The sequence below is a fragment of the Lissotriton vulgaris genome, chromosome 1_1, assembly GCF_964263255.1.
Source record: "Lissotriton vulgaris chromosome 1_1, aLisVul1.2, whole genome shotgun sequence".
In the NCBI taxonomy this organism is placed as follows: Eukaryota; Metazoa; Chordata; class Amphibia; order Caudata; family Salamandridae; genus Lissotriton; species Lissotriton vulgaris.
The window spans coordinates 693,909,412-693,922,676 of record NC_141685.1 but is presented as its reverse complement, the minus strand read 5'-3'; the positions used below and the strand labels follow the sequence as shown (position 1 = coordinate 693,922,676).

The window sequence follows — 13,265 nt, the reverse complement described above, 5'->3', positions numbered from 1 at the left end:
ACGATTGGCTAATACACGCGCCATCAGCCCAGCAATGTGCCAGCCACATGTCAAAGACCATTCATCTCCTGCACAGCCTAGGCTTCTCGCTAAACTACCCGAAGTCGCACCTGCAACCCTCCCACATCACCTGGGAGCAACAATAGATACACTAGCAGCGAAGGCATATCCGAACGCAGCACGAATAAACTGAATGCAAATGCTAATTCAGACCTCAACACTCATTGCCAGCTCGAGTGTTTATGCAACTCATAGGCATGATGGCCTCGTGCATATTCATAGTCCCTCATGCCAGGTTACACATGCGTTCGCTACAGGAGTGCCTAGCAAGGCAGTGGAACCAGGCTCAGGGGCAATTACGGGACCTAGTGTTGGTGACCAGTCGAGCATACAACTCTGACTTGGTGGAACCCACAAACCCTTTGCAAAGGACGACTGTTCCAAGAGCATGTCCCACAAATAGTGTTGACAGCGGACGCATCCCTGCTAGGCTGGGGAGCCCATGTCCTGATTTACACAGTTCAGGGACTATGGACTATACAACAGAAAAAGATACACATCAACCTTCTGGAGTTGACGGCGGTCTTTCTAGCCCTAAAAGCATTCAAAAAAACACTTGTGCAACAAGACTGTGTTGATCCGGACTGACAACACGACAGCTATGTATTATATTCAAAAACAAGGAGGAACACACTCCCCACAGCTGTCACACCTAGCTCAAAGCATGTGGGAATGGGCCATTCAAAGGAACATGTTTCTCATGGCAGAACACCTCCCAGACAAAGACAATCAAATAGCCGACCTGCTCAGCAGGCACAGTCAACAGATGCACAAATGGGAGATTCACCCCAATGTGCTCCAACCATTCTTCCGGCAGTGGGGACAACCGGAAAACGTGAAATCCCCGTACTTTGCCGCCAGGTTCCCACATCCGCAGTCGCAGGGCAATGCGATATGGATGAACTGGTCAGGCAAATTTGCGTACGCTTTCCCCCAGCTCCATTAATACCGCTAGTGGCACGCAAAATGCGCCAACATTTACTGACGCTAATCCTAGTTGCTCCCACATGGGCGAGGCAACCATGGTACACGACGTTCCTAGAACTGTCAATGGTGCCTCATCAAAGACTGCGACTAACACCCAGTCTTCTAACTCAGAACCATGGCGAAATCCAACACCCAGACCTGCAACAGCTGAACCTGGCGATCTGGCTCCTGAAATCTTAGAGTTTGGATACCTGAACTTGCCTCCAGACTGCATGAATATAATCAATGAGGCAAGAAGACCCACTACCAGGGCATGTTATGCAGCTAAGTGGAAACGCTTCGTCATTTACTGCAGTAACAACGACATAAACCCATTAGATGCTTCGACACAAAACATCATTTGCTATCTCTTGCACCTACAACGTTGCAATTTAGCCTACTCATCCATCAGGATACATCTAGCTGCGTTAGCAGCAGATCTCCAAAACAGGCAACACCTTTCACTATTTAGCGTGCCAGTAATTAAGGCATTTATGGAGGGACTTAAACGAGTAATTCCCCCAAGGCACCCAGCTTCACCAGGCTGGAATCTAAACATCGTTTTAACCAGACTTATGGGACCACCTTTTGAACCACTACACTCATGCAAACTAAAATTCCTTACTTGGAAGGTGGCTTACCTTATTGCCATTACTTCACTTAGAAGAGTTAGTGAGCTGCAAGCCCTAACTATTCAAGAGCCATTCATTCAAGTACATGCAAATAGAGTAGTTCTCAGAACAAACCCTAAATTCATGCCAAAAGTGGTATCCCGTTTTCATATAAATCAAACAATAGACCTGCCAGTGTTCTTTCAAAACCCACAGACAGTTGCTGAAAGGGCCTTGCATACTCTAGATGTCAAAAGAGCTCTGCTTTACTATATAGATAGAACCCCATCAGCCTTGACTTTATCTCTCGACCTCAACAACTACCCACACGACAACACTCCACTGTCCAACCACCTCACGCCATAACATTACCAACTCACTCACTATCTTCCCCCCCCACCCTGCACTTTCTCCCCCCCTCCCCCCCCCACCCTGCACTTTCTCCCCCTCCCTCCCCATCTCCTTCATTCCCAGCACCTCCCCCCAGCTTAACCGCTCCACCTATTCCCCCTCGGATCCCAGCATTGACACCCCCAAACCCCTCACCCTGCTCGCCATATCACACCCTCTTTTACTCTCAGTTCCTCCCATGGGACCATCAGCCCCACCCATACCCCTGCTGCTCTGCCACAGCAGTATCTAAAGAAACTTCTGTAGTAGGGGATCTCTGTGTATAGTCATAATCTAGTGAATAGTCCCGCTCATGAGCGTGGGCCCCGGAGAAATCAAAAATAATCTCTTACGGTGTCTAAAAATGCAGTCCTACACAGGCACTTAAGAGAGAATTTAAAGACCTATAATGCAGCCTATATCCACAGGCTACACTGTCCAGCACTTCAACTAGACATTCCACCAAAACCACAAACAGCACAGCTTGCCTGGTTTTCTTCATAGAGAAAAACTCCCCCTTTTACCAACAAAGCCACTGGGATGATGGAGAGGAGGGGAGGACAGACAAGCCCCATAGACTGCCATTATGTTGCTCAAAAAGGGATACCGTGCCTTTAAGAACTTTCCAGAACTTTCTCAGTATCCCAGAATGCCCAGCAGGTCCCATTTACTTCCAGTTCTTTTTTCCGGCTCCTGCTAGCAGGACCCTGGAGCATTGAGCTCTCCCTTTTTTGGGTTTATTGTAAGAATTTTGCACTTTTAAAGTGTGTGAGTGTTTACACTCGATGTGTTTTGGTGCCCTCTTCCTTTTCTAGATATTCTGAGCACTTCTTTTTTGTCAAATGCCAGCATTGTTTGATAAATGCCCGGAGTGCTCTAGGAAGAAGGCCAAGTCGGAACCACACCCTGTGTGTATCCTGTGCCTCCCTTCTACTCATCTACCTGAGAGGTGAGATTTGCCGGACCTTCTCCTCCAGGACCCTGAGAGACAGAAAGATCAGGCCTCAAGCACTGGAAGAAAGAAGGCTGCTGAGTCTAGGTGGGTCTGGGTATGCTGGATCTGCTTCCTCTGCCCATGCTGGGGCCTCCGGGGGGCTCCCCAGTGCCAAGAAGGCCAGAAAGCGTTGCAGTTCGTCGACGTCGATGGCATCGACGGCGTCGATAGGCATGCCGGCGGTCTGCTCAGTCTTCCCAGGGCTCTGGGTCGAGGCGATTTACGAGACCGTCGTCTAGGTCGCCGCCGAAGACTTCGTCGCCGTCATCATCATCTTAGTCGTCGTCGACACTTCGACGTCGTGAGGATTCCAGGCGGCGTCTATGCTCGCCTTCAAGGCGACACCGCCGTTCGCCCCTCGACGACTCGATGTTCGGCGTCGAGAAGGAGATCACATGCAACGTCAAGGCGCAGATCATGAGCGTTGAGGCGGCGAAGCCGGTCGTCGAGGCATAGGACGTCGAGACTACGTTCGTCGGCGTCGAGGAGGTGTTATTAGACGCCGAAGGCGCCCATAATCCAGGAGGCGCTCTAGGGCCAGGAGTCCTTCCAGATCCTCTGGGGCATGACTGCGACGCCGGCCACCGACAGGGGGCGCTGCCTCTTGATCGCCTACACCAAGGAAGGGAGTCACCGGGCTCTGTGTACTCCATGGTGTATTCGCCCCCCAAGCCGAAGTCACCGACTCCTCTTCCGCCACTGTCTAAGGAGCCGCCGCCGCACACTCCTCCGCCACCTCCTCCTCCTGTTCCTCCACACGGACCGCCACGGGCTCCAAGGTCTGTCTCACTGACCCTTCCTATGCCGCCTAAGGGGGCACCTCTGCCGAGGTCCCCGGTCAGGCCACAGCCGCAAGCACCCGCGGAACGCCCGAAGCCTAGAAGATCTAGATCTCGCTCCGGACGGAGAGGCAGATCCAGGAGTCGCCGTCGTTAATCGACGAGATCCAGACGACACCGCAGGAGGGGTCGATCTAGATACACCACGGATTCGTCCAGCATGGAAAACTATTCACCAACTCTAGCACCCTCCCCTCAGACGAGGGTATCCCCTGTGGACGACGTGGTCTCCATTCAGGAAGTCTTGCTGAGGGGTGCGAGCAAGCTGGGCATCCAACTTACTGTGCCTACGACCTCCGTAATATTTGAGACTCTCCACAAGAAGCACCTATCTAGGCCTCTGTTGCCCTTGGTGCCTAGATTAGTGGAGCCCGCAATGGAGCTTTTCCTCACTCCGGCGGTGATGAAGGCAGCCCCCTCCATGTTGCAAAAGAAATATAAAGCACCTGATGGCGACCCGGCTTTCCTCAGTGTGGCTCCAGTCCCGGATTCAGTCATTGTGATTGCGGCAAGGAAGCAGCACGCCACCACCCCGTCCTCAAGTGTGCCTCCGGATAAGGAGAGTCGCTGGTTGGACTCAGCGGGCAGGAAGGTATGCGGGACAGCCGCTACCTCCATGAAGGCTGCCAGTGCATTTGCGCTGTTGGGGCGCTGTTGGGAGTCCCAACAGTTCGCCGACCTCCTCCCCTGGGAGAAGGAGGATTTTATGGAAATCCTAAATGAGGGATTGCTGGTGTCGAACCAGCTGATCAGCGCAGCTGCGCACTCTTCACTCTTGGCAGCCCACGGGTACTGCCATGGAGTTAATCAGAGGCGCCACGCTTGGCTCAGATTGACATCACTGAAGCCTGAAGCCCAGCAGAGGGTGGCCAACCTGCCCTTCTCGGGTGAGACCCTATTCGACAAACACGCAGACTATGAAATGGCCCGCATGAAGGCGGAAGCGGAGACTCTGACGACTGTAGGCTTGGAAAAGCCCAATGACCAAAAGAAAAACTACCGCCCGTTCCAGAGACGGTACGGGGCAGAGGGCGAGGTCAACAGTCTGGACAGCAACAGCAGTTCCAAAGGAAGCCCTTTCAAAAATGTCAGAGGGGCAGAGGTGGTCAGCAGTCTGCCACCGCGACCAAAGGCCCGGGTCTAGGCCCTGAGCGATTACTTCCCAGTCATCCGTTACCCACTCCGGTGGGGGGAAGCGTTCAATATTTTCTGGCCGAGTGGAGAAAAATTACTCGGGACAAGTGGGTGCTGAATATTGTTTGCAATGGGTACAGTCTTTGGTTCACCAGCCCGCCTCCAGCAATTCCACCGGTTTGCTCGCAGTTTTAACTGCGCGAGCTCCAGGCGGAGGCCGATACCCTGTTAAGGAAAAGGGCGATAGAATATGTTCCTCTGTCTCAAAGGGAAAAAGGTCTGTACTCACGATTCTTTCTGGTCCGGAAAAAGGACAAGAACGAGTTCAGGCCTATTCTGGATTTGCGGCAAGCAAGTGGATTCGCAGAGAAAAATTTCTCACGCTGTCTTTGCACCAGATTTACCCTCAACTGCAAAGGGGAGACTGGCTGTGCGCGATAGACCTACAGGATGCATACTTCCACGTGCCCATTGCACAGAAACACCGGAAGTTCCTGCGATTCCAAGTCTGCGCCAATCACTATCAATACACAGTGTTGCCGTTCGGGCTGAAGTCTGCGCCCAGGACCTTTTCCAAATGCATGGCAGTGGTAGCAGCACACCTGAGAAAGAACAAGGTGTTTGTCTACCTGTACCTGGACGATTGGTTGATCAAGGCATCCTCCTTCTCGGAAGCTCAAGCGCACTTCCAGAAGACGTCCGTTCTCTTAAACAAACTGGGGTTGCACATCAACATGTCCAAATCCGTCCCGACTCCGGTCCAATGCCTACAGTACTTGGGAGCCTCCATCAATACGCTGTCAGCAAGCGTGTCTCCTTCAGAGGAAAGAAGTTTATCACTCCTTCGGAAGGCTCAGGCTCTTATGACAACTCCATCTACGACAGTGAGGACGGTGTCTTCTCTACTTGGGTCGATGGCCTCTTGTATCTTCCTCACGCCACACGCACGGCTTTACATGAGACCGCTGCAGAAGTGTCTGGAGGATCAGTGGGACCAGAGGAGAGGAAACTGGGATGACCAGATACGTCTGCGTTCGAGGCATGTGGGCTGCTGAATTCATATCTGTGCATAGATTGCCGCCTAGTGTTGGGTAATAATTATTTCAAATGACCAGCTATGAACTACAAAATAAGAACACAATCTGAATAAAGAATCCGGAGATGACTACCACGCACAACGACCAACAGGGCGCTGTCTGACATCACACAGGGGAGGTACCAGGCACCAAATGGTGGTAGACGCCCAAAACCAGGGTGGAAAAAACAAAAAAAACAGGACTATTCCGAACCCAACCACTAGGTGGCCGAATAATGCACAGCATGTGAATCCAGAAAACTCTTCAAGCTTCAAAACTGCTCCTACCGGTTTGTAACCATTTTGTTTTTCGCTGCCACCACAATGATAGAATCCGGAGCTGGGTCTGTCCGCAGGAAATGAGGGTCTTGGTCTGGAGGACGGCATTTCTTTTGCAGCCTGGATGGAGCCGACTTAACTGAAGGAGGAGTGGACACTGGCATATTTAGTTTGGGAGCACCTCACACCAGAACCTTTTGAAAGGTTGATATGTCATCCACTGGTGAAATACACGGGGCGAGTGTTGGAGTGTCTCCTTCTGCTTGGAGAGGTGTCCCTTGTATGTCTCGAATTAGATCTTCCTTTATGAAACCGATGATAGTGGAGTGTCTTCGTCTGTGAGACTGTCTAGTGCGAGACCCTGATCTTGGTGGAGAGGAGGAGGAGGAGGAGGAGGAGGAGGAGGAGGAGGAGGAGGAGGAGTTACAGTTACATCTGGTAGCTGAGGTGGAGGCTTCTGAAGAGTCAGCATTGGCATCTGTGAGGGAAAGGGAAGTTCCCTAGACCGAGAATAGGTTTAGGAATACTCCGAACCCAATGTATATATTTCCTCTTTTTGCACGCCTCTTGAAGAGGCTGACAAAATCCCTAAAGACAAGTCCGCCATCCCCTTCGACGTCTAGCTACTCGTTCACAGCGGTTTCTCAACGTCGAGCGACTGTGACAGTGAGTAGATGTCGTTTTGCTGGAATACGTGGACAATAAGGACCTGAATGGTGACCTGCGAGTTGTCGTCTGTCGTGGACTTCCTGACGCCGATCAGGTTGTCCTAGTCATCGGCGGTGTAAAAGACTTCTAAGTTCTTCCTCTCGATGTGGAACGTCAATGTCTTTTTGGCCAGAGACCTGGGTTGATGGCGAACATGTTGCTGCTGTACCTCCTCTTGTCAGTGACGTCTACTGATGCCTGTGCCGTTTTTCAGCCTTTCTTCTGCTTGGGAGCCCCACAGAGGCTAAAGACCGAGCCATGGTAGAGGACTGATCCTCTCCTCGCTCAGAAGTCCCACTTGAAGACTGGGCCTGCTTTTTATCCTCTCCTCTGCTCCTTGGAGTAGACTCTTCTTAGTCATGCAGAGTGCGCTTTGAGAAAGTTTTACAGATCAGACAAGAGCCAGGAACATGACTTGCAGGCAAGCATAATATACACACTGTGAGGATCAGTCTTGGCCGCTTTCCTACCACATCTGGACATTTATCAAAAAGAGATGCCATATCTGACTGAAAACAGTGGAAACTCCTGTTGGAAAAAGTTGGAAAAGGGTAGTGAAAGGCCGAAGACATCGAGTGAAGTACCTGTTTGGTAAATTAAGAAGTGAATTTTAAAGTAAAAAAACAAATTGGTCGCACTCAAAGCTCCAGGATCTTGTTAGAATGAGCCAGAAAACAGAACAGCAGTAACTGCCACTAACTGTGCATGATGGGATACTAGCGGTCTCTGGATTCTCAAGGACACAGCGTCTATATTCAAGACATATAATGTCAGCCTATGAGGCTACCCTGTCCTCTCTCTCATCACCATCATGAAAAAAGGAGTTTGTGAAGGGAATTCTTTGTGTGTTAAACACTACAAAATTACACAAAAATATAGTTTACTGGCATCTTTTTTTCACTTCAAGATGAAGATGAGCCCAGTGTAGACTGTGCATTTAGGCTGCATTATTGTCTCTCTATCTCTTAAGTGTCTTCGCAGGCCTTCCTGAAGAAAGGCGAATAATATACACTTAAGAAGATATATTTAAAAGAAGTGCTCTAGGGTCCCCGTACATGGGCAGGACTATTCAAGGGCTTATGACTATACATGGAAATCCCCTACAAGAGAACCAAGATTACAAGTAATATTTTCTTCTCTGCTGATATCTGTACATTGTACTATAGTGTTGTGCAGCAAAGTTGATAAAATTATCCAGACAGTAGAATATTGTAAATCCTGAATTGCTATTAAGATGTTTCCTATTCAACACTTATTTTGCTTTAGCATGACTGATGATGCCCAAAATCCATGTTATTGTGGGAGCCTTACTCCATTGGTGCATGTTTGCTTTTGCCACTTATTAAGGGTGGTGGTATTTTGAGATAATAGAGGTAATGGCATGTGATTTTATAGGTCATTGGAGAGTGGTTTTGAGCTAAAAGTACCCAATTAATTTGTTAGACTAAAATGTAATAAGTTCCTAAGATTGAAAACCCAGACAACCATTTTGTTAATGATATTCTGACTTTTCCACCAATTACCTCTTTTTTTGGGTGTATATATATATATATATATATATATATATATATATATATATATATATATATATATATATATATATATATATTATGCAATTGCTTAAATTCCCGTACCTTTTTCTTTCCTAAATAGGTAAATAGCTTAGTATTGTGTATTAAATTACATAACCATTTCTCTGACATTGCAGGCGTTTTTGGAGATGGGTAGTGAAGAGGCAGCAATCACAACTGTTAATTACTACAAAACAATGACTCCCAATCTTCGTAACCAACCTGTCTATATCCAGTACTCTAATCATAAGGAGTTGAAAACAGATGTTCCATTAAATCAGGTAAGTATCTTCACTGCATTTAGTACGCCCTAAGCAGTGCTCCGAAACTGAGAATGATGAGTGCCTGCTCTTTTATGGTAAAGTGAAGTTATGACGGATTCCCAAGCCCTTTCGTATGTGTGTGTTGCCATTGAAGTGGAGACCTCTCAGCATGTGGGTCTGTTAATGAATGATTAGAGAAAATGTGAAAAGAAATTAATTTGGAAAGGATAACTCGTTTTTCTATTTATTTTAAAAACCTTTTCATTGCTGTTTTAGCAGTGATCATAACCATTAAAACAATCAAGGTTTAGCTCTTCACACATTTACCAGATTCGTATTTATTAACATAAACGCCACAAAATGGAATTTATTGAATAGTTGAGTAAACAACCAGTGTAATGAATAATGTGGTGTCTGAATTGTCCGCGTCTGTTATGGAAGTGAAAATAAAAGCACAATAAGAGGCAGTACTTGAAACCATCAAGGCTACATATATACAGAAGATATTCCAGCATGATGAGTTGCATACTGTTAGACCTATCAGCGTTAGGGTGGTATTCCCCCAAACCTTTTGCCTTCACACTACCTTTTTATTGCTGAATTTGTTTTTGTTGGATGGCCTTAGGACTATGTGCTCTTTACCAGTGCTAACCAGTGCTAAATTGATTTTGCTCTCTCCCTTAAGCATGGTAAAATTGGCTTACACCTAGTTGGCACATTTAATTTACTGGTAAGATCCTTGTAGAGGGGTATGCCTTATACTGAGGACTGCACATGAAATGCTACCAGTGGGCCTGCAGCACTGATTGTGCCACCAACTTCAGTAGCTCCTTGAAACATGACCCGATTGCACACAAGGAGGGGTTGATGTATAGAAAAAGAGAAGCCAGTAGGAGGCAGAACAGTTGGTTCTCCCTTACATGGCAGTCCAAATCTTTAAAGGAAGAGACTGATGGAGATGAAGTAGAAAGTTTACTGCCTGAGTTATCCTGAGTGATGGTTTACCTAGTGCAAAGTAAATATGCGGAAACTAACTCAGCACATCAATGAAGATATTATTATTGAGCTGATAAAAAAGAGAAGTAGAATAGGTATTCTATATCATTATGTTTTATCAACATTTCCGGATGACTTGACTGTTCAAAATGCCAAGTGGGAAGCGAAATTGGGTTTAGCATGTATTGATTTAAGTTCGGTGATGGAACTTGCTAATCAGGTTATAGTATCTGGCTCTCTAAAAACTCAAAGCTATATGGCTATGCTGGACTTATACTATACGCCTGCTAAGATTGCAAAATGGGGGGCCACAAAAGGTAATACATGTCCACGATGCGGGCTGTTGGCAGCCGATGCAATACATATGTTCTATTCCTGCTTATCGCTCCGTGCCTTTCTAGATGACATCGAGCATTTTATTAATGTTACACTTAAGATCCAATGTTCAATAACACCGGCACTGGTGATTTTTGGGGTCGATGTAGGTAATATATTAGCTGGTGGTAACACCTTTAACGAATCAGCTCTTATATTTATCGCTATGTCACAGGTTCGTCTATGCATTACCTCTCAGTGGCTCTCGCCGGAAGCACCTACATTTGTACAGTGGCGGGCAAGATTGTTAGCCATACACTGTTTAGAATTTTCTGCATTTTCTTGTAAAGAGGGGAGACGGCGGCAATTTGCGACCCGAGTCTGGGCACCTGTGGCCGAATGGATTGGATAAGGAAATAGTGTTGCTAGGACTGTATTTTAGAACTAGTATCCTTTTCATATGTTTCCGATGTGTTTTTTCTCAGTCTTAATTGACTGGAATGCTTTCGTGTTCTTATCTGACTAATTTGATGAATTAATGTTTGTTTCACTTTTTTATGAAATTTGTATAACCAATTCTGTAGCTTAATTGTAAATGGAACTGTCTAAATGTTTGGTCTCTATAAAAATAATTTAAAAAAAATAAAAAAAATCAATGAAGATACAGGTGGCTGAATACTTCAGGGTTGTGGACTGAGAAGGCTTGATGGAACAAGACAGATTTCATGTCTTTTATGAACTTGAGGTGTTTTTCTTTTTTGCAAAAGTCAGACTGTTTCAGGTTTTGGGACCACATGAGTGGTGTTTTACAGCAGGCTAAACTTTGGATAGCGTTTTGTGTTCCTCCAGAGCACACTGTTATAGCATTGTTAAGTTAACCCTGCAAGTGTAAACTTCAGAGGGTATGGTTCATGTAGTCTGACATAGAACTTGCCTTGTTTCCCAGCTTCCAATAGATAGATTAGTTGAATTTTTTATTTTCTAGAGGCTGATATACATGGTTGTGCAATAAGCTAAGGGTAATGAAAGCAGTGCTTTTGTCTACTTGGAGAAGTGGTGTTGCAGGTAAGTAATTTATTTTGATTCAGTTCTTCATTGACAATGCTCTGTATGTTTGGTTTCTCAAACGTAAGGATAGACCTTTTCATTCCTCAGGCCCTACTGTTTCATCCTCCAAAATGAAAATAATAAAAACGAAAAAGTACAAAGAGTGATTGAATGTGAACATGACTCGGGTGTGCCACTTGTGCCAAATTCTCTCACTAATGACTGTCATTTGTGACCATAATGTGGTCCAGCATGCTCGCTGATGTGGCAGTGAAGCTAGATAAGGTGCATGACTCGGTGAAAAAACAACCACAGTGAACTCTTCCTCTTTGCATTATAGTCATCAAGAGATATGCAAGTAAAGTAACGTCTTTAATCTACTCTTTGTTTAGCGAGCTCAAGCTGTTCTTCAGGCTGTTACATCCGTACATACATCGAATTCCTCTCTAACTGGGACAACTGGCGACATTTCAGTTTCTTCTGGCCAGAGTCCAGTTTTAAGAATAATTATTGACAACATGTACTATCCTGTGACACTTGATGTCCTTCACCAGGTAATTTGAACTTTCAATGATTTTGTTGCCCCTCTCCTTTTTAATTAATTGAACATTTTTATAATGTTTTTATATTTTCAACAGATATTTTCCAAGTTTGGTGCGGTCTTGAAGATTATTACATTTACTAAGAATAACCAATTTCAAGCTTTGCTGCAGTATGGTGATCCAGTAAATGCACAGCAAGCAAAATTAGTAAGTGGACATTTCTGGGGTCCCCTTTATTTTTGGTTTGGCATAACATTAAGTTGAATGTATTAAAAAAATTCAGCCCTAAAGCTGCTGCACATTTCCTCCCAATTTTCTTGAGTGCAATGCCAATAAGTGACATGTATGTTTGTATAAAGGGACATGTATACTTGTATGGGACACTGGTTTGTAGACAGTTAATGCATTGTGATAGAGGTCAGTATTTAACTCTTAACCAAATTGGAGCATTGTTGGTGGTGGTCCTCATGGATCTGAATATGGTGGTCAAGTCCTCAGTGCAAACATGGAAAAGGTCCAAGGTCTGGTTTTATTTCTTTTATACACTTATTAGTCTACAGTCTGATTGTGTCATGGATGCTGGTGAGCCAAGGACCACCAGAGTTCGTGAGCTTACCTGCAAGAGCCAAGGACCAACAGAGGTCGTGAGCTTACCTGCAAGATGAGCAAGGGTGCTGGTCGTGGTGGTTTTGTAAACGATGCAACTGATTTTAAAGATGTTGTGGGCCAGCAAAGGGAGTCAATAGAGTTCTGACAGGATGTATCTCTAAGAATGTTGGATACCCATTCAGTCAGAGGAAAGGTGCTGCTGCAGTCCTTTTTAGTAATGTCCTTATTGCTAAAGGTTTTCGTTAGCAATCATTAGATCTAAATTCTAACCTTTTTGTTAAACAGCTGGCCAGGGTACTCTAATAAATGCGCTCTAATACAAATATACGCTGCATATTTATATATGCATATTATCTATATGTGTGTGTATATATATATATGTGTATATATATATGTATGTGAACATGACTCGGGTGTGCCACTTGTGCCAAATTCTCTCACGCACCAGAAAGCAGTGGAACAAACCGCAGGCAGCTCAACAGCAATAGCTACCTCAGAGGTTTTCCAACCCAACTCACAAGCGGTCATTAATCTTTCAAATGTGAACCTAACACCCAAAGAAACTTCAATACTCTCGTTGGGGCTATCGTATAGTCCAAAAGAAAATTTTGATTATGCGACCACAAAAATTGATGTCTTCAAGTTTGTTCGTAAGCTCAAGCTACGGAAATACTTTGCATCACGTAATAGTTCCAATGACAATTCGGCTGATATCTGTGAAGCAACAGCTCCCACTGTGAATTTAACTGGTAGTGAAGGTGATGCTACTGTGTTAGGAGCAGCTTTAACACTAGAACTATTGGAACTACAACAAGAGGAATTTGGTCCCAACACAGAGTCAGAATGCGCTGGGGGGTGAACCTTTA

The 13,265-nt window shown here is 45.8% G+C and overlaps 1 protein-coding gene across 2 annotated transcripts in view; it reads left to right on the top strand.

Annotated features, from left to right (window-relative positions):
- PTBP2 (polypyrimidine tract binding protein 2) overlaps positions 1-13,265 on the top strand; it is a 212,911-nt gene that overhangs the window by 79,545 nt on the left and 120,101 nt on the right. For both annotated transcript variants that reach the window (XM_086954720.1, XM_086954715.1), the window contains exons 5-7: positions 8,765-8,908; positions 11,641-11,802; positions 11,887-11,997. In XM_086954720.1, coding sequence (XP_086810846.1) covers positions 8,765-8,908; positions 11,641-11,802; positions 11,887-11,997 — 417 coding nt within the window. The remainder of the gene's footprint in view (positions 1-8,764; positions 8,909-11,640; positions 11,803-11,886; positions 11,998-13,265) is intronic.